Source organism: Castanea sativa, chromosome 7 (assembly GCF_040712315.1).
Source record: "Castanea sativa cultivar Marrone di Chiusa Pesio chromosome 7, ASM4071231v1".
Taxonomy (NCBI): domain Eukaryota; kingdom Viridiplantae; phylum Streptophyta; class Magnoliopsida; order Fagales; family Fagaceae; genus Castanea; species Castanea sativa.
The window spans coordinates 16437302-16455587 of record NC_134019.1 but is presented as its reverse complement, the minus strand read 5'-3'; the positions used below and the strand labels follow the sequence as shown (position 1 = coordinate 16455587).

The window sequence follows — 18286 nt, the reverse complement described above, 5'->3', positions numbered from 1 at the left end:
CCCTATTGTCCTATAAATTCAACTTTTTTTTCCCATTTTCTTTCCCATCCATTTCAAAAATCCCATATTCTGTGCGTTTGTTTCATCTTTCTTTGGTTGAATCTTCATTTTCTTGGCTTAATCTTGAGAGATTATGGCTTCAAGAACAGTGACTAAAGATATTATCACCCTTCGTGGTTCAGCGGCAATTGTCAGCGAGTTTTTTGGTATGTTATTGTGTCTTATAGACCTCTTAGATAAAAACTCACTTTTCAAATTCAGTGTTCGATTTTCTTTGTTGGGTTTTGTAGAAAATCTTGGCTGATCTAATCATTGTATTTCTTTGCAATTCCTCTTTCAGGGTATGCTGCAAACAGGTATTCATTTGTTACTTTTTTTTTCTTTGTGATTTTTGTTTTATTGGAATGTAATTGTTGGGTTTTGAAAACCAATGTTGATTGAAAAATGTTTAGTATACTCTACAATCGCGGACTTTATCCGGAAGAAAGTTTTGTGAAAGTGAAGAAATATGGGCTTCCAATGTTGCTTACTCAGGATGAGAGTGTTAAATCCTTCATTGCCAACGTAACTGCTCGACTTTCTGGTAAGTTATGCCTTAAAGAGTATTAAGTATTTTTCTGTTCTGTTTGGATACTAAGAAAATGTTTTAGGAAAAAGATTAAAAAGAACAAAGAATCATGAAACTTTAGTGGGCAAAGAACTGTTTCATGGCTCTTTTGGGGGTTAGTATAAAAAATATCAATAGAAGTCATGGGACACAAATTTGTTTGTTGGTTTTATGTGTTTTTCATTTTCTGAGTATAAAAAACAAGAAAAACTTGGATTTATTTAATAATTAATTTTGTTTTCTTTCTCTTCCAATTTCTGAGCAACCATACTGAGAGTCTATGTTGGATGCGTTGGTACAATGTTGACGACTGAAATATTTGGTTTTTCTTGTAAAGAATGGCTGGAAGCTGGGAAGTTACAAAGGATTGTTCTCGTAATAATGAGTAAAGCCACCAATGAGGTCCTAGAGAGGTGGAACTTTAGCATTGAGACTGATAGTGAGGTTGTTGAGAAGGGGTAATTTAACTAAAACTTTATTTTTTAAGTTATTGCTTGTATATAGTAGTATGCTTTTTAAGAAGTTACTGATTGCTCTAATTGTGGGTAAGAACTTATTGTTTTTTTTTGGCTCTAATTGTGGGTAAGAACTTATTGTTTTTATCTGTTCTGGTTTCAGTGTCTCAAGGGAAAAGAGTGACAAGGAAATCATGAGAGAGATACAAGCAATCATGCGACAGATTGCTTCAAGCATTACCTACTTGCCATGCCTTGATGAAGCCTGTAAGAACCATATGTCATTCCCCAGTTATTTCAATTGTGGTTGGTGTTTATTCTAATCAACCCCTTTTTTTCGTATACTTTATTTTAGGTGTTTTTGATGTGTTGGCCTACACTGATAAAGATGTAGCAGTCCCATTCACTTGGATTGAGAGTGACCCCAAACTTATTGCTAATCCACAAATGGTCAAATTGCACTCCTTTGATACCAAGGTGAGTCTGCGATGGTAATTTTGATGTGGTTGGAAATGACAAACTCTGGTTGGCTATAGTTAATCCGTTTGCTTGGGTTATGCAGATTCACAAGGTTGATACTCTTGTATCTTACAAGAATGACGAGTGGGATGAGCAGTAGAGAGAGGCTACTCGTCATTTGTTTCTGTGTTACCTCTTTGTGGTTCCTTCTTCGCTTGAGTGGTTATTGTGAATCTTTTATTCACATTTTGTGAGAAATGTCCATTTGTGGTGTGACTGATGAAAACATGGAGAAAAGAAATATGAGGTGCATGCTCTGTTTGTTTAATTGTAATCCCCCATGTCAGTAAATCTGCTTTGAATTCCATTATAATATTTGTGTTAAGGGAATTTGAGCTGTGTTTGGTATTAGAATAAGTATAACTGTAGAACAAGAATGGTTCATGAAAAAATTGGACGTACAGAACATTAGTTTTGAGCAGGCAAAACAAGTACAATTCCTTCAATTTGAATTCAATCACATAGTTGACCAATGGAACAAAAACTATTTATCTTTTCCAAGAATGGAACTTTAAAGAACACTACTTAAGTTTTATGACTTCATCCATAGATTTGTTTCCATCTACTTGTGTAGAAACTTGTTGAAGATATCACACCATTGACGGGTTTTCATGAAACTATTAACTTTTCCTAGAATGGAACTTCAAAGAACATTACTAAGTTTTTTCCCGAGGTAGTTTTCCATCTACTTGTGTAGAAAATTGTTGACGGGTTCAGTCAATGTACAACAAGATTGTGCACAACTCTTATACATAGTTTCTGAGTAAAAAAAAAAAGGGAAAAGAAGAAAGGCGCGGGGGGGGGGGGAGAGAGTGTCTTTTCAATCTATTCAGTCATTGGCGGAGCCATGTTAGGATTTGGAGGGGCCATGGTCCCCCCAATTTTATTTTATTTTTAAGTTCTTGTATATCTAATTTTTATGCATTCAATGATTGCTTATTTAATTTTAAGTAGTCTTTAGTAATTTTTTATCTTAATTATTATAGTTTTTTTAGAGAATTATTATACTTAATAGGTTGCAAATTAATTTGAAAATATGGGTTTACGAGCAAGTTAAAAACTATGAGTTATAAAGTACTCGGCTTGTATTGTAAGTTTTGTTTATAATACTAGTTTAGATTAGTATAAATAGTATGAAAAAAGGATTAGTGTAAATAGTATGGATAAAATATGTTAGGAGAACACAATTTGACTCCCTACAACCACTTTAAAAACAGGCCCGCGTGGTATGATGTCGAAAACCATAAAAAATTTGAATGTGTCTTTCTTATCACCAATTAATTTTAAGGTGGAATGACACAACTCACGGTCCGATATAATATATACAAAGAAAAAAAGATGATTAGCTCACTTTTTTACTCGGCCCCTCCAAAGATAAATTCCTAGCTCCACCGTTGCATTCAGCTGCCCCATTTTGTTCTATTTTCCTTCTATTTTTACAACTAGGAACATGCCTAGCTGTCTGTATCCGATTCCAATGTAAGCTGCAGGGAATTTCAAGTGCTACATTACTGTTTTTGGTGGTAAAAGTAAAACATGATTTTAGTAATGAAATTGAAATTACTTTGTTGTCATTGGAAATACATATTTGCAGACACAAGATGTTCAGGCCACCATACGTAGAGATCAGAATTTGTGCGATGGGTTTTTTGCATGTGCTACCATAATAAGCATATGGAGATGGTATGCCGTATGCACTGCTGGTATGTGATTGGACTCATTAATAAGACACTTTCATGGCCAATCCTACAATTAGTAGTTCAACATTTCTGCTTAGTCCCAACCTTGTTGGAAAATATGGCTAAATAAACAAGTTTTGATTCAACAATACAAACTCTAAAAAATTAGCAATGACAAAAATAAATAGATAGAGCTAGAAAGATCTCACAAACTATAGAATCACGCAAAATACATTGTCCTTAAAGGTTAAATCATGCTACCTGAAGTAGAACTCGATGTGAATGACTTTCTTGGCCGAACAACACCCCAAGATTAGACTATAGGATTTCTTCAAGTTGATCACACACTCAAACAAGAAGAACTATGAACAACCTTAATTGCCTTTCCTTAAAACTAAAATTTAGAAGCTGAAATTTTTTGTGGAGACGAGCAGAAAGTTTAGAGCTGAACAGAGGAGGGAGAGTGGTGACAGCAAGGCTAAAAAACTGAAGAGAAAAGAAAGTGAAATAGGGTTTCTTATATGCTAACTAAAGGACCTGTATACAACAAGTAATTACTACTTACAAGAGAGAAATAGATAAAATATCTACTCAAAACTGAGAAACTTAGAGAGAAGAACTATGAGATAAATAATCAATAGAACTTTGGAAATACATTTTAAGTGCCCTCCAATAAAAAAGTTCTTATCAGGAAATATAGATTGGTATTTGCATAGAGGAGAAACAACAAAGATGCCAATTACAAACAGTGGACCAATGGAATTGCACTGGTAAGTGCAAGTCTATGATTCTAATTCTGGCTTTGTTTGACTGTCCGTAAACCTCCAGAATTGGGCGCTTTTTGCGTCCTTGGAAAGCTTATTATGTGTGCTACAAATTAGAATTAAGGATCCCCACGTGCCACGTCCCCAAAATTTACAAAAAGGACATAAGGTGCTCCATTACTAAAAAATAAAAATAAAAAAAATCCCGAATTGTTTTTAAAAATCCCTAGATGATTATACTTACTTTTTTAAAGAAAAAAAAAGAGAGTATAAGTTGGTTTTGCATTCTTCCTCCATTTCCAAGAATACCTCTAAAATATAGATCCAATAGAAATCTAACCTAATTAAAACCCTAAATATGTTTAAGAATTGTCATATAAGCGTGCCGAATAATCATTAACAATTAATTTCCCTAACAACTAGAGAGTTCAATTTTTGTAAATCCGATTTCCACACGTATATTATAGTATTAAGTGAAGTTGCAATAATGTCTTTAACAAATTAAATTTGATAAAATTCTATTATTGTTATTATTTAAATAAGGGTTGCGTTAATGGGCACCGTAAGGTGCCCGTTAACAACAATTTTATGTCATTTTTTAACAGCCTTATAGGTTGTGGGGCCAACTTTTATAGAGAAAGAGAAATATTAACATAGGCTGTGGGGTCAACTTTGTATCTTTTTCTTTCATTTATCCAATTTTTTTATTAAGTGGAACCCACATTATGTCAACCTTAACAACCACTGCACAGTGCTTGTTAACATTTGACTTTAAATAATATGTAAATATAAAAAATCCCGCATACTCAAAAAATGAGTACTTATGTAGTTAGTATGCATTGTAAACCATGCTCTCATGACCTAAAGAGATGTTGGCTTGTCACTCATGCTGGTGGTTGATTCTAGAGCAAGGCACATAAAATCTACACCCTAAGAACCATGCCAAAGAGATTTTACTCTTAAGGAAATTACACTTTACCACCTTAAACTATATCTTATGTTATACTTTGCACCCTAAACTTTTTGAATACATGTTTTGCACCATAAACTATTACTCTTGTTATATTTTGTACTCTACCTTTAAGTACTTAAATTTGTTGTTAACTTGGATGAAAATTCAAAGTTTAGGGTGCAAAGTATAATAAAGAGTATATTTTATGGTGGTAAAATATAATTTATTTTTTGTTTTTAAAGCATTGAGAAGAAGGGCGATTAAGTTTTTTCACATGGTATTATATTTTTCCATCTAAGTTAACAGCAAACCTAACATTATTGTACAAAGTGTGACAAGGGTCACAAATTAGGATTCAAAAAGTGCATTCGAAAAATTTTGGGTGCAAAATATAACGTAAGGAATAGTTTTAGGTGGTAAAGTATAATTTCAAGCGTATTTACACTCATTTTATATCCTAATCATGTAACTTCTGTTTTACAAGACTCAAGTTAATCTTATTTATATAGGTCAATTTGATTGGGTGAGTCATATTTACTAATAGATTAAGATAAAGATCTTTTAGTGAGAGTCTAGTAGTCAAACACCTCGTCCCTTTAGCATGCAATTGAGTTGTATGAGACAAATTAGTACCCATGTTGTCAAAGACCATTTAGAAAATTGATTCAATTTCTAACCATAAGGTCCATAACCATGTGTGAGGAACTTGTGGTACCATGAGATGTAGGACATCCACCATGAACACAAACATTGGAATCTCCGTCCCTTTTGGTTTGGTGCTCAGCTGTCAAAACTCTCCCAACTACAATCGACCAGCGTGAAACCACTTTACCTCGTAACTCCCGCCTTCTCCAAGACTTTTTTCTTAACTTATATATGAAGAAGAAGAATGCAAATAATAATAATAACAAACAGTAACACATTCTCACGCACACAGTCGCTAGCATTTTCTCAACAAAACGTCAAAAGCAATGGCAGCCTCAGCTATCTCCAATTCACTTCTCTCGTCTCCTTCTCCTCCTCCTCCTTATAGACCCACCTTTGCTTGGTCTCCATCACGATCACAAGTCAATCTTCGTAGTACTGCTTTCAGATCGTATCCAACCCTTTTCACCACCCGTTCTTCTCTGGACGCTGCAAATGATACCAAGCAAGACACCCCTATTGAATTAAGTACGTACTTTGCTTAAAAAAAATCTCTCTTTTTCTCTTTCTCTTTCTCTTAATTGGGTTGATTTCAATTTTTTTTTTTTTTTACAGGATATGCTGCATTTCCTACAGTGATGGATATCAACCAGATTCGTGAAATTCTGCCTCACCGGTCAGTTCCACTTTTTTTTTTTTCTGCAACATTTTTAAAAAGTTTTCTTTTCTGTGCACTTTAAATCATTGTTTGAGAAAAACCCATTTTGCAATTTGCTTTTCTGTATCATTTTTCTAAAATTCTCTGTTCTGTGCACTTCAAAAAACTGATTGAGGAAACCCCATGTTGCAAATTGCAATACATATATTGAGGTGTTCTTTTTTGTTGTTTTTGAATTGCCAAACAATGAAACACAGGTAGCTTCTTTTAGGAGGAGACAAAAGAAGGCTAGTAGTTGTTTTAAGTTTTTGTAAGTGATTTTCAACGTTTTTACTTTCTTTTTGTTTTTGGGTTTTGTTAGGTTCCCATTTCTTCTAGTGGATAGAGTAATTGAACACAATCCTGGAGTTTCAGCTGTTGCTATCAAGAATGTCACAATTAACGACAACTTCTTTCCTGGTCATTTTCCTGAAAGACCGATAATGCCTGGTGTTCTCATGGTTGAGGTATTTGCTTGTTTCACACTTTCGTTCCTCCTTTTTGTTCCTTTCCCTTTTTTTTTCTAAATTCCGTTGTTTATGTTAGAGGGTTTGTTTATGAATTACTAAATATTAATACGTTTTAACAATCATGCTATTGTGCAATGGTAAGATTGTGCATTTAAATTGACAGTTTAAGTGTTACAATGTGTTTTATGTTCATGATGAAGTTGTAAAACGGTTGAGGAGATTTTTATTTGTTCCTAATGACCCTTGATTGAACTTCGTGTTTGACCATCCTATGTTAAGCTTTCAAAGCTATGGACTTATGGTTATCAAGACCCTTAGTCTTCAGGACAACTTTTTAGTCAGGAGTTGTCGTTGGACCATTTGCTATAGCTAGTTGGTGTTACGGTCATTTTTGCATGTGAACTTCTGGAGGAATTTGCATTGACAGTGTTATGAGCAAGTGTAATGCCCAAATCGATTCAGTCAATGGTGGAATGTGGTCCAACAGAACCCTTTGGAGTTACTGCTTGATGCCTTATGGGAAAACGTCAGGCAATTTCACACCATGTGCTTAAATTAATTGTTAGTGTCTGAATTACAATTCAATAATTCAGATTAGATTTGAAGTTTGGTAATTGAGCCAAGCAGTGATTTGTTCTTGAATTAGTTGATAGCAATTTACTGGTTTTCCAACTAGAATATTGTTAAAACGTTGCACTTGTTTGTACATGATTGTTGAAATTGAGACATATTAAATGATGTTGAAAGTTTCATACTTTTAAGTGCATCATGTGTTAAAAAGATGATTGTTGTTCTTCAAAGAATTTTAAAGAGAAGGTTGAACCCATGGGAGCCATTTAAGTTGGCAGTTGAAGTTCAAAATCCTTAAAAATAAAGTTCTTTTAGATAAATTTATGGATTGTTTATTTTGTCCCAATAGAAAGTATTCTTAATTGCTTAACCAGGTACTAGAGCTATATTGTTCTATCACTTCTATGGTGGGGGTCTGCAGCAATTATTTTCAATGCAGCAACTTTTCCGCCATATCTACTTATTGGATATTCTGCCTTTGTACTCTTTGTACTTTACTGTTCGAGCTAGACCTAGCAAATGACCTTAGAACGAAATTTCTCTTGGTCATTATTATAAATACTATGTGGTCTGTTGATACCATTTCACAAGGAATTAAAGCTTATATTTCTTTTTCTTTTTCTTCTTTTTTTATTTATTTTTTATGAACAATTTAAGTATACATTTCTTTATATTATATGAGTTTTGAGCATTAAAAAATATCTAGAATATGAGAATAGATCACTTATTAAGACTGATAAGTTCGTTCGTTTGTTTCCACATACCATCCAGAGTACATAAATTGTCTTCAAGTAAAATGCAATTTTTTGGTTCCTTTTGAGTGTTGATTATTCCATCAAGTGATTAAGGTTGGTGATGAGTACATCTTTGGTTCAGCTCTTCCCATTGCAGAAAAGTTGATGATTCTGTGAATGCTAATGTTTTCTGCTAATATTACATCAAATATTTAATTAATTAAGATACACACACACACATTGCACACACACTTTTTTTGCGGTTTGGAGTCAAACCTATTTTGGTTAGTTCATGAGCTTGATGTTGATAATGCTTTCATTATTAAAATTTCAACAAGGATCCTTTGGGATTTGAAGTTATATAGTTAGATAAACTTTTCTAGTTAAGCTGCCCCCTCCCCCTCCACAGAAGGGGATAGATTAGAAGTTTACACACAGTTTTGTTATATTCAAGTGGATTTCATGTTGCTTTCAGGGGGTGGAGAGTAGCAAAGTGCTACTTAGTGAATGTTGGCAAAATTATGGGTGCTTGTGAAATGCCACAGAAAATTAATGGTTTTAAGAAAACTGGGATAGTAATAAAGCATTAAAGACCTGCCTCATTGAAGTTTTCTCTTAGAGCTGGAAATGCAGTGCCTAAGAAAGCAATGCTTGTTTCCCAAAGGAAATAAATCTTGAATCTAAACTGAAGTAAACTTTGAATAATTATTGAATGTATTCATAAGTTGTGTGATCTAAGAAGATGCCTCTTGGTATTAATTTATTGATGAGCTTAGCAAGCTAGTTTATTGTCTTTCTTCAGTATGCTGGTTGATCTACTTTACTTTACCATTTCCGAGATTACTTATATAGAGAGTGGTGTTAATGATTTTACTTGGACTAGCACAGGTTCTCACAAGTACTAGAGTAAGTCGAGGTGTCTATGACAGATTTAGTTTACCAATAGTACTTCAATGGGTAATTGTGTCAAAAGAGCAACATGCCTTTCATGGAATCTATTTTTGATGGGTAAAAATAATATTATTGAAATGAGACTACTTAGTGATGATAAGCACGAAGTAGCCTAAAAAATTACAATTAGAGAAATATCTACACATGAATTGATTCTATGAAGGGGTGAATAGAGTTACTATCAGTAAGGCCATATGCAAAAGACCACTCATAAACAGAACTAATGAAGGATGCTTGCAATAGAGATGACGTGCACTCCACATCTTCAAAAGTACGTCAATTTTGTTCCCTCCATATAGTCCACATCAAACATAAAGGAATAAGATTCCATGTATCTGAATTTGGTCCTCAACATCGTCCATTTCATGGAGTCTATGAACTCCTTTTGGCTGAGTTTTTACTTTCTGGACTTGGCCTTTTCTAAAGGGCTCTAGAAGCTTACTCTGCCAACATTTTGGACCACTGCTCAAGTTCCTTGACCTGACAATGTTCACAGAGAAAGACATTAATGTCATTGAAAAATAAAAATGGGACCCAATGTTTAGTAGGGATATTGTAACCGAGCTTTAGTAAGCCAAATTAATTGTTAAGGAGTTTGAAAGTATCATGTTGTTTCATAAAAAATTGGGGTGAAACAATTAAAGTAATTTAGGTTAAATTCATTACCAATGTCTATATTGTCTATCAAAAGAATCCTTCTTCAAAGCCATGTCAATAAAAATTGTGAAACTGATTAATGGAAAATTTTGAATGGACTTTATTGTTAATTGGGAAAATCTAATTATTTAATTTCCGGAACAAGAGCTGTAGGGACTTAGTTGTAATTTTATTTTAAACATTGAAGTCCGGTGCTGACAGATTTTGGGCTATCATAGTTTCTTTCTTCTTTCATTTTCTTTTTTATTGATTGTCATGCCTCTTTTACAGAGGTACCTAACTTATGCAGCAGAAAAAAAGCTTAAATCTGCTCTGGTACAGACTTGAGATAAGGGCACCACCTTTCTAGCTTATATACATGTTAAAAGTAGGCATGAAGAAGAAGATCCAGAAATAAAGCAATTGAAATTAGCAAGAATGCACCCCAGGAACTGAAGTTCAAACCTAAGTCTAGGTTCAAGCGAATTCAATAAGACAGCAGGTCTGGTTTTGGATAATAACTTTGCTAAAGCTTCTTGCAAAGATTCTTAGACTAGCCTTTATTATTCATACGCCTTTCTAATCTTAGCTATCTAAGCTCATTAAAAGTCACTTGCTATTCACATGAATTTTCAAAAGAACAGGAGTATAACAATACTAGTTTGTCAAAATAACAAAAAAAAGATGACCAGGCAAGGACACTGACAAAGACTACAATAAAATAAAGAACAACTAGTGGTGGCTAGTGGCTGATCGTGGTTAATTGGTCCACCTCTGTGGCTTGGATCACTTCTTGGGTGCTCTGCATCACTGATATACAGGCATATGCAAATGTGAGGAGAATAAGAGCATTTAGGTCTCCATAGCTGCACTGTTATATAAGGATTAAAACTGGATAGATTTTTCAGTCTCACTTTTTGTTCGACCATGGATTTATAGGCCTTTTAGTTTCCTCTGGGCCTCCCCTCAAATGTATCTTACCTAGAATGCATGACATTTATTTGTAGTATTATTGTGGATTTGTAGTTCTTAATGCATTGCCTCAGTTTTTAAAGAGCCATTTTGAATTTACAACTAGGTTGAACAGTTGTATTCGAGTGTATGTAGAATGCTCTCTTCCTGGTTGTTTTCAGAATTTGATTTGTACTTTGTAATTTTGCAAAATATTGACTTAAAATGGGAGAAATTTCTTGCCCTTGCACACTGTAGAAATGCTCATAGTGAGCCCATTGATGGCTTAACCATAAAATGATGTGAAAAGCATATGAATCTTGAAAGATAATTGATTTTTGTGATAAAGGTTCCGAATTTGTGAAGTTTAAAAATTAAAAATAAAAGAACCAAAAGTTTATTGATAATTACAAGAATTTACATGTGGTTCCATTTTCTCCTGTGATACAAATTAGTAAAATTGACTGGGATACTGGGAGTCTAGGAGCCAAAGTCTAAACTTTTAAAGAATTCTATGGTTCATAGCATGTCCAATTTCTTAGGTGTAAACAGTATAAGGTATGGTTTATGTGATCAGGAACAAATAAGTAAAGTTTGCAGCATATTATGAGCATAGAAGTCTTGGTCAGTGGCTGATGGGTTAATGACATGAGTTATGTGTCTTTTGGTTCATACCCTAGTGTCTACAGTGTCTAGTTTTATTGTAGAAAAGATTAATCCACCATTGATGGTTTGTCTTGATCAAAATTGTGGATTCTGCAAGAATTCACTCTAAAATAGCCAGTCCACAGATTAGAGGGCAGTCCATTCCCTAAAACCACAGATTAAGGGAGGGAGAACCTTCAGCACATGAAGGGGTGAATTTGGTTGTATTTTGACCTCAGTAACTTATCAGGTTATTTTATTTCATTAGGTTTCTTTCGATAAAGCTCTTTTTTCTTTTTTTCTTTTTTTTTTTAATTTTTAATTTTTTTTTATGTTAAGCTGCCTATAGAGCAACAAGATCAAACAAAAGATTCATTTCTGTTTTCATGAAATTCATTTTTATTCCTAATATTAGAACTTTTAATTACCTAGTCTCTGATGATGGTTATTATTTGTTTAGAGTCATTTTTTAACATGCACGCTTGGTCTCATTTTGCGAGTAATCAAGATGAATTATGATGTTACACCAGAGTTGAATATTAGAGATCAATTGAGTCTGATTGGAGATATAATGATTCTTATTTTGGAGCTGTGAGTAATCCATACTTCTGTAGATGAGGACTTATGTATGTTTAACTTTATGACTAGTGTTGAAACTGTTCAAAAGATACTTTTGCTACAACATCACTGGAAATTCAAGGTGTGAGGTACTTTTAGTCATAAATCATGTCATGTTTGTGTCTCCTCTTTATTTCTTTCTTGTTTCATTAACTATATTTATCTATAAAGTCTTATATATACATACTTTGTTATTTTCAAGGATCCCCTTCCATTGAATCCTCCAATTCTCTCCCATTTTTGGCCGGATGTGAGACGCGTGATATTTATTCGGTTTTAAAATGCTACATGTCTTACATCTAAATAAAATGTTAAGAAATAGGGAGATTCAATGGGCGGGGATCTGATGTTATCCCCTTATTTTATCGATATTTTGTCATGAAAAGGCACAAGAAGATGATTTCTTCATCCTCTTAGTCTCTTACTAGACAAACAGTTGCCATCATCTATTCTAGACTAGAAGTACATATCTTATGCATCGTTTCATGTTAGAATCAATATTTAGTAAAAGCTGTCTCCATTATTTGGTTTTAGCGTCAGTAAATCAGATAATTAGCGACTAATGGCAATGTTTCTTGGATTTAGGCAATGGCACAGGTTGGTGGCTTGGTTATGTTGCAACCAGAAGTTGGAGGTTCCCGTGAAAATTTCTTCTTTGCTGGTATTGACAAAGTGCGATTCCGGAAACCAGTGGTTGCCGGTGACACCCTAGTTATGAGAATGTCACTTATCAAGTTGCAGAAACGCTTTGGAATTGCAAAGATGGAAGGGAAGACATATGTTGGAGGTGAGGTTGTATGCGAGGGCGAGTTTTTGATGGCTGCAGGCAGTGAATAATTTGCGTCCTTTTTTCACCACTTGTTCCCTTAAACAAAACATTTAGTGTTTTAGTGCAACTTGATGTCACTTACGAGAATATTAGTTTCGCTGGCAAGTCCATCATAGTTTACAAACCTACAACTTCTTAATAATCCTTAGGTTTGTATCATTTTTAATGCCCCCAATTTTGGTTAAATTGATCAAGGGGGTAAGATTGGGCTCTTACCTAGCAAAGACGATGAAAAAGGTTGTTATTTCTTAAAATATGTCATCATTTTCTTGCATGTCTGAATACAATGAGAACTGTATTTTAAAGATTTTTTGGGTTTGTGTTAGATATCTTTAACATGAACATGTTGGTGGTGCGGGTCTGTGTTCCAAACACTTTGCCTATTATTGTTTGTCCCACATTGGTTAGAAGTGGGCCTTCTCTAGTGTTTATAATCCATTGGTTACCTTAAGGAATATTTTAAGATGGTAGGGGCTACTATGGAATTGGGCTTCTCATACCCATTGGTTCTCTCCTTTGAATTGGGTGGCACGAATCAATCTTTAAGGATAACGCTTTTCACGTGATTCTTGATTCTATACCTTTGTGAGATCTTTCTAAACTCTTTTTACTTTCTATTCTTGCTAATTTTTAGGGTTTCTATTGTTGAATCAAAACTTGTTTTTCTCTAAAATATTTCTATCACATGTTGCATCTCACTTATCAAAAAAAGATGTTGCATCTCTTCTTATCTTAATTAACTGTAAAAGAATATTTAGATAGTATGGAGCAGGGTGGTATCTTTCTAAACTCTTTTTACTTTCTATTCTTGCTAATTTTTAGGGCTTCTATTGTTGAATCAAAATTTGTTTTTCTCTAAAATATTTCTATCACATGTTGCATCTCACTTATCAAAAAAAGATGTTGCATCTCTTCTTATCTTAATTAACTGTAAAAGAATATTTAGATAGTATGGAGCAGGGTGGTCGATACTGTACCAGTACCGGCCGGTACATACCGTACTGGCCAGTGCACCGGTACTGGTACACTTTTATTTTGTACTGGAAAAAATACCGGCCATACCGACCTCGTATCGGCCAATTTCGGGCAATACCGGCCGGTACAAAAAAAATACTTTTTTTATTTATTTTAGTTTTGTAATTTTTGAATTTTCGTAAGGGCATAATAGTAACTTATTTACATTAATTTATTAGTATTATTTGTTTTCTTAGTATGCAATGAACAACTAAGCTTTCTATTTTTTATATTGTGTTTTTTTTTTCTTTTAATTGATACTAAAGTCTAAAACTATGAATAATTTGTTTTGAATTAAGGTAATGTTTTATGATAAACTTTTATATTTACTATAATATAAGTGAAATATTATATGCTTATAAACATAGTTCTAGAGATTTTGGTATGTGTGTGTGTGTGTGTGTGTGTGTGTGTGTGTGTGTGTGTGTGTGTGTGTATAAATAGCGGTAAACCCGAAACGGTATACCGGTATTGACCGATATCCGAAATATATCGTACCGGTGACTAAACCGGTACAGCCTTCGGTACGGTATTAACTTCCTTGGTATAGAGTCTGCAAGAGTATACAAAAAGCACACTAGTCAGTGACCTTTCAGAATTGAAACGGAAACAATTATTTGAAGGGTGCCACTAAGTACTGACTGCTTCCTACTTCCACCATATGATCTCTTACAGTAGGGAAACTTAGAATCTGGTTGGAGAGTTGGTGTGGTTCCGTCTCTCCCTATCCCTGTTTTTTCCCCTGTAATCCTTCACCACCTTGCTCATTTTTGGTTTGACAGTTTTCAGATAATGATCTTATTAGAAAAGTTGTATTTAAAAATTAGGGTAAATTATACTAACATCCCTTGACTTTTTATGAAATAACACTCTTCACTCCCCCCAAACTATGGATTAGATGACATCCTTTTCTTGATATTTGTATAAATACAATATATATGTCTATACCTTCTCACAACATTACTTTCATAAATTTTTGTTTATTTTTATATTTTTTAAAATGCAAACCTTAAGGGGAACGTCATTTCATTCATAGGTAGGTATCAATCTCTATTTGAAAATTCTGTTATGAAAGTCGGACATGAATTTATTTGTTGTGTTTATATTAATCTAAAGGAGAGTGTTATTACCCCATACCCTTGTTCAGGGTCTTTCTCCCTCTTCTCCAAGGTCTTTTCCTTTTAGGTCCTTTTGCCGGTAAAGATTTTCCTATCATTTTCAATCTTCCTTTATTTGTTTTGTTTTCTCAGGCTTCTAGTATTTGATCTTTGGGTTAGTTTCTATACCATTGTTCCTTGTTTCTGTTTCCCACAGTTTTGTCGACTTTCTAATTTGTTTCTTGTTTTCCTGTGTGTCAGTCTGCTGTGTGATATTCATATCATAGTCTGTGATCTCTCTTAATTTTTGGTTTCTGTACTCAGTTAATGGTAATCTTTATTCTTGTGTGCTCAATTAATTCGTTCTCTTTCTCGGAAAAAAAAATTAGCAGGCTGGTCTTATTGCAGTATGTTCAATTATATCATTTCTTCACCAACTCTCTTAGTTTTTTTTTAAAATTATTTCTTTCCGTAAAATTTACCTTTTTGGTATTTCTTTTCCCTCCTCTATGTTATTTCCTCATGCAAATATTACATTAAAAAACATTCTTAGTGTTGTTCTATGCTAACTATATGCTACTTGTCCTAGTTCTTTTTCCATTTATCTTTATCCTCTTTTCTGTGTTATCCTGTTCTTTTCAAAATCTAGTCAATAGTACTTGTGTGAGACATAATTGGTCATGGTGGGCACTTAATCTATTGTGCTTGATGAAGGTTCTATAGTGACTGGCTAACTGATAATTCATAGCCCCAAAAAACTGAAAAAGTGGTATTCTGGTATTGATCTGGAACATGAATGAGTCTGTTTCTTGGAACCCATGGAATATGGAGACAATTCTAATTGCCATCCTGATATGGCATGATCCGTTAATTCTCAGGATGGCTTACATGTGGAGTGTATCTCTGCAGCTACCCTCTCAAATTCTTTCTTCCTGATAAGTTGGGGATCACTCCAGATTCTTCAGAACGAATGTCATTCTCTAATGTCACCATGCAGATGCTGGGAGTAGATTCCCAGGATCCTTCCCTATCCACACAACTACTTGTTCCTAAATTTGTTCCCTCTCAAGTAGTGATCCCCAAAAGTTGTGGCTGCCTCACAACCTCAACAATTAGAATGGGGGTCTTTAATATTCAATCCATTTAACTTCAAATCCTCTAAGAAGTTATTTTCATTTCGTGTGTGTGTGTGTGTTTCAATTGCACTTCACATAATGTGGCTTCTCAACTGGTATCTTATTTTGAGTACTCTCTGGATGTTGGTATTTGGATGGAGGATTTGTCAGATCAGTTTATGCCGGCTGTGTTTTATGAACTTGTGTTGTAATATTGTCATATTAATAATATATTTCCGACTTTTAATAGATAAAAAAAATAGCGTTATGTTTTTTTTATTGTCCATAGTTTGAAGGGAGTGTGACAATAAATATTATATTTGAGTGGCCTTAAGGAGTTAGGGACTACAAATGTCACATTGTGGCTCCCATAGTCACATGCATCCACGGCTACACTAGCATTTATAAAACAGACTCTGAAATTCAATAGATTCAAGACCAATTTTTGGTAAAATCCAATTTTCGTTCCATTTAGAGAGAGTCCCTTCCCTAACAAAATTACAAAGAAGATAGGGGCTTAGAGTAATAATAAACTAGCAACATTCATTTATCTTACAAACACACATAATTAATCCAAGAAGAGAAAGTATTCAGAATTCGAAGCTTGATGGAGGAACTCAGAGAACAATAAACCAAGGGTCTTGAATCTACTGTCTCTAATTCAATTATCTACATTCCAAGTTTGAAACCCTTTTTTCGGTTTTTGGATTTACAAGCCTAGGGCACCAAGAGGAGTCTTCCCTTGTCCAGCCTCAAAGTAGAAAATTAGCATTGCAACCATGGCAAGCCTAGCATGCTTGATCTCAGCTAACTTCAGTCTCTCTAACTTCTCAAAATCTGGAATGTAAACACCATCCTTGAGAGTGCCAGCAAAACCCAAGGGATCAAAGAATTTGCCACCAGGGTAACCCTGCTCCCCGGTTGCGTTGGCAAAGTTCTCAGCCGTCCTCGACCATGGTGTAGCCCATTCCACAGACTGTGAGTCTGGGTTGAAGAAGTCCACCCATCTCTTGCTCTCAACCCAGCCCATGAGGATGAGCTGAGTGCCTAGAAGAGAGCCAAAAGAGAAGGGAGCAATTGCACCAGGGTCAGCTCCAGCCTCAAACCATGGGATACCACTCCATGCCTGGCCTACAAAGATCCCAACCACTGCAGCCATTGCCCACCTGCCGTGGATGAGCTCTGCTTCTCTGTACCATTTCAGGAATGCTGGGTCCTTGCCTAGTCCTAGTGGGTCAAAACCATAGTCACCTGGGAGCCTGCAATTCAATATGTTGAGTGAGACCATGTGTAATAGAGAAAGTCTAGCTGTGTCACAATGGCCAGAAGTATGACATGGTCGACTGTGAGTGAGGGAGAAAAAATTTAAGTCCATGTGAAAGTAATTATCCACTGCTCATAGTCGATGGACAGTTCAACAAATCGTGACAAATGGTGTGATTATAGAAGACTTGTGTGTAATAGTTTTGCCAATGTAATTTAACATCTATATAAATATTTCACAAGATTTATCAGCTGAGAATTGATAACTTACGAGCCATCAAGCCACTCGGGGTCAAGAAAGTTGCCACCACCTTTAACAGCAGGGATCCAAGACTTCTTTGGTTGAGCAGCAGCCACCACAATGAACCTTTTAGGTCCAGTAGCCCTGGCTCCAACACCAGCTGCAGACAACAATGTCTGGCTTCTGTTCCCTCCACGCAAGAAAGAAGAAGATCCCAACCCATTTAGAACTGCACCAGAGGTAGTAGCCATCTCTCTAAGGTTGGTTGGTGATGAGAGAAAGTAGATAGATAGATATGTGCTTAAAAGGTTCTCTAGCAGAAAATGGATAAACTGGGAGGCTGGTTTTATCAAATGTGATTCTTGAGTCTGTGGGAGAGAATCTAAAAGGAAGGTTTTGAAGGAGCCATGTAGGATCATGAAATCTGGAGAGGAAATCTGGTATACCTGTCGTGGATAGATTTCGGACCAATGGGAACAAGACCTCCATCCGCATTCCAATTTTGCCTCCAACCACGTGGACCATGCTTTTGCCTCTAGTTTAGTCTTTTCTGCATTTTTATAAATTTCCAATTTTTTTCTTAATGTCATAATAATATATTAATACCAACCACTGTCCAATTGAGAAGATGGATAATTACTGATGGCCCACGTGAGATTCAGCTCGAATTCATTTTGCCTATTTGTTATTTGAGAAAAAAAAAAAAACAAACAAAAAAAAGGTATTCATAAAAAAATATATACTTTGTAACTTCAACACAACACCTAAATTCAATAGAATACATGTCCACCTGCCAAACAAGTCGAATCAAGTTAATCGGAATCAAATAAAAAA

At 34.8% G+C, this 18286-nt stretch overlaps 3 protein-coding genes across 3 annotated transcripts; 2 read left to right on the top strand and 1 right to left on the bottom strand.

Annotated features, from left to right (window-relative positions):
- Positions 1 to 1911, top strand: LOC142643751 (mitotic spindle checkpoint protein MAD2). Its single transcript, XM_075818466.1, has 7 exons — positions 1 to 206; positions 341 to 356; positions 453 to 583; positions 945 to 1065; positions 1226 to 1329; positions 1418 to 1539; positions 1625 to 1911. The coding sequence occupies exons 1-7, from the start codon at positions 134 to 136 to the stop codon at positions 1679 to 1681; spliced, it is 624 nt and encodes a 207-aa protein (XP_075674581.1). The 5' UTR covers positions 1 to 133; the 3' UTR covers positions 1682 to 1911.
- Positions 1912 to 5795: 3884 nt separating this feature from the next.
- LOC142642516 (uncharacterized) lies at positions 5796 to 13044 on the top strand. The gene is made up of 4 exons (XM_075816886.1): positions 5796 to 6149; positions 6237 to 6297; positions 6641 to 6785; positions 12479 to 13044. Exons 1-4 carry the CDS (start codon positions 5948 to 5950, stop codon positions 12728 to 12730), a joined length of 660 nt encoding a protein of 219 aa, XP_075673001.1. The 5' UTR covers positions 5796 to 5947; the 3' UTR covers positions 12731 to 13044.
- Positions 13045 to 16390: 3346 nt separating this feature from the next.
- On the bottom strand, positions 16391 to 17951 carry LOC142642370 (chlorophyll a-b binding protein CP24 10A, chloroplastic). Its single transcript, XM_075816722.1, has 2 exons — positions 17483 to 17951; positions 16391 to 17207 (listed from the first exon to the last, which is right to left on the bottom strand). The coding sequence occupies exons 1-2, from the start codon at positions 17869 to 17871 to the stop codon at positions 16658 to 16660; spliced, it is 939 nt and encodes a 312-aa protein (XP_075672837.1). The 5' UTR covers positions 17872 to 17951; the 3' UTR covers positions 16391 to 16657.
- Between the last annotated feature and the right edge of the window lie 335 nt (positions 17952 to 18286).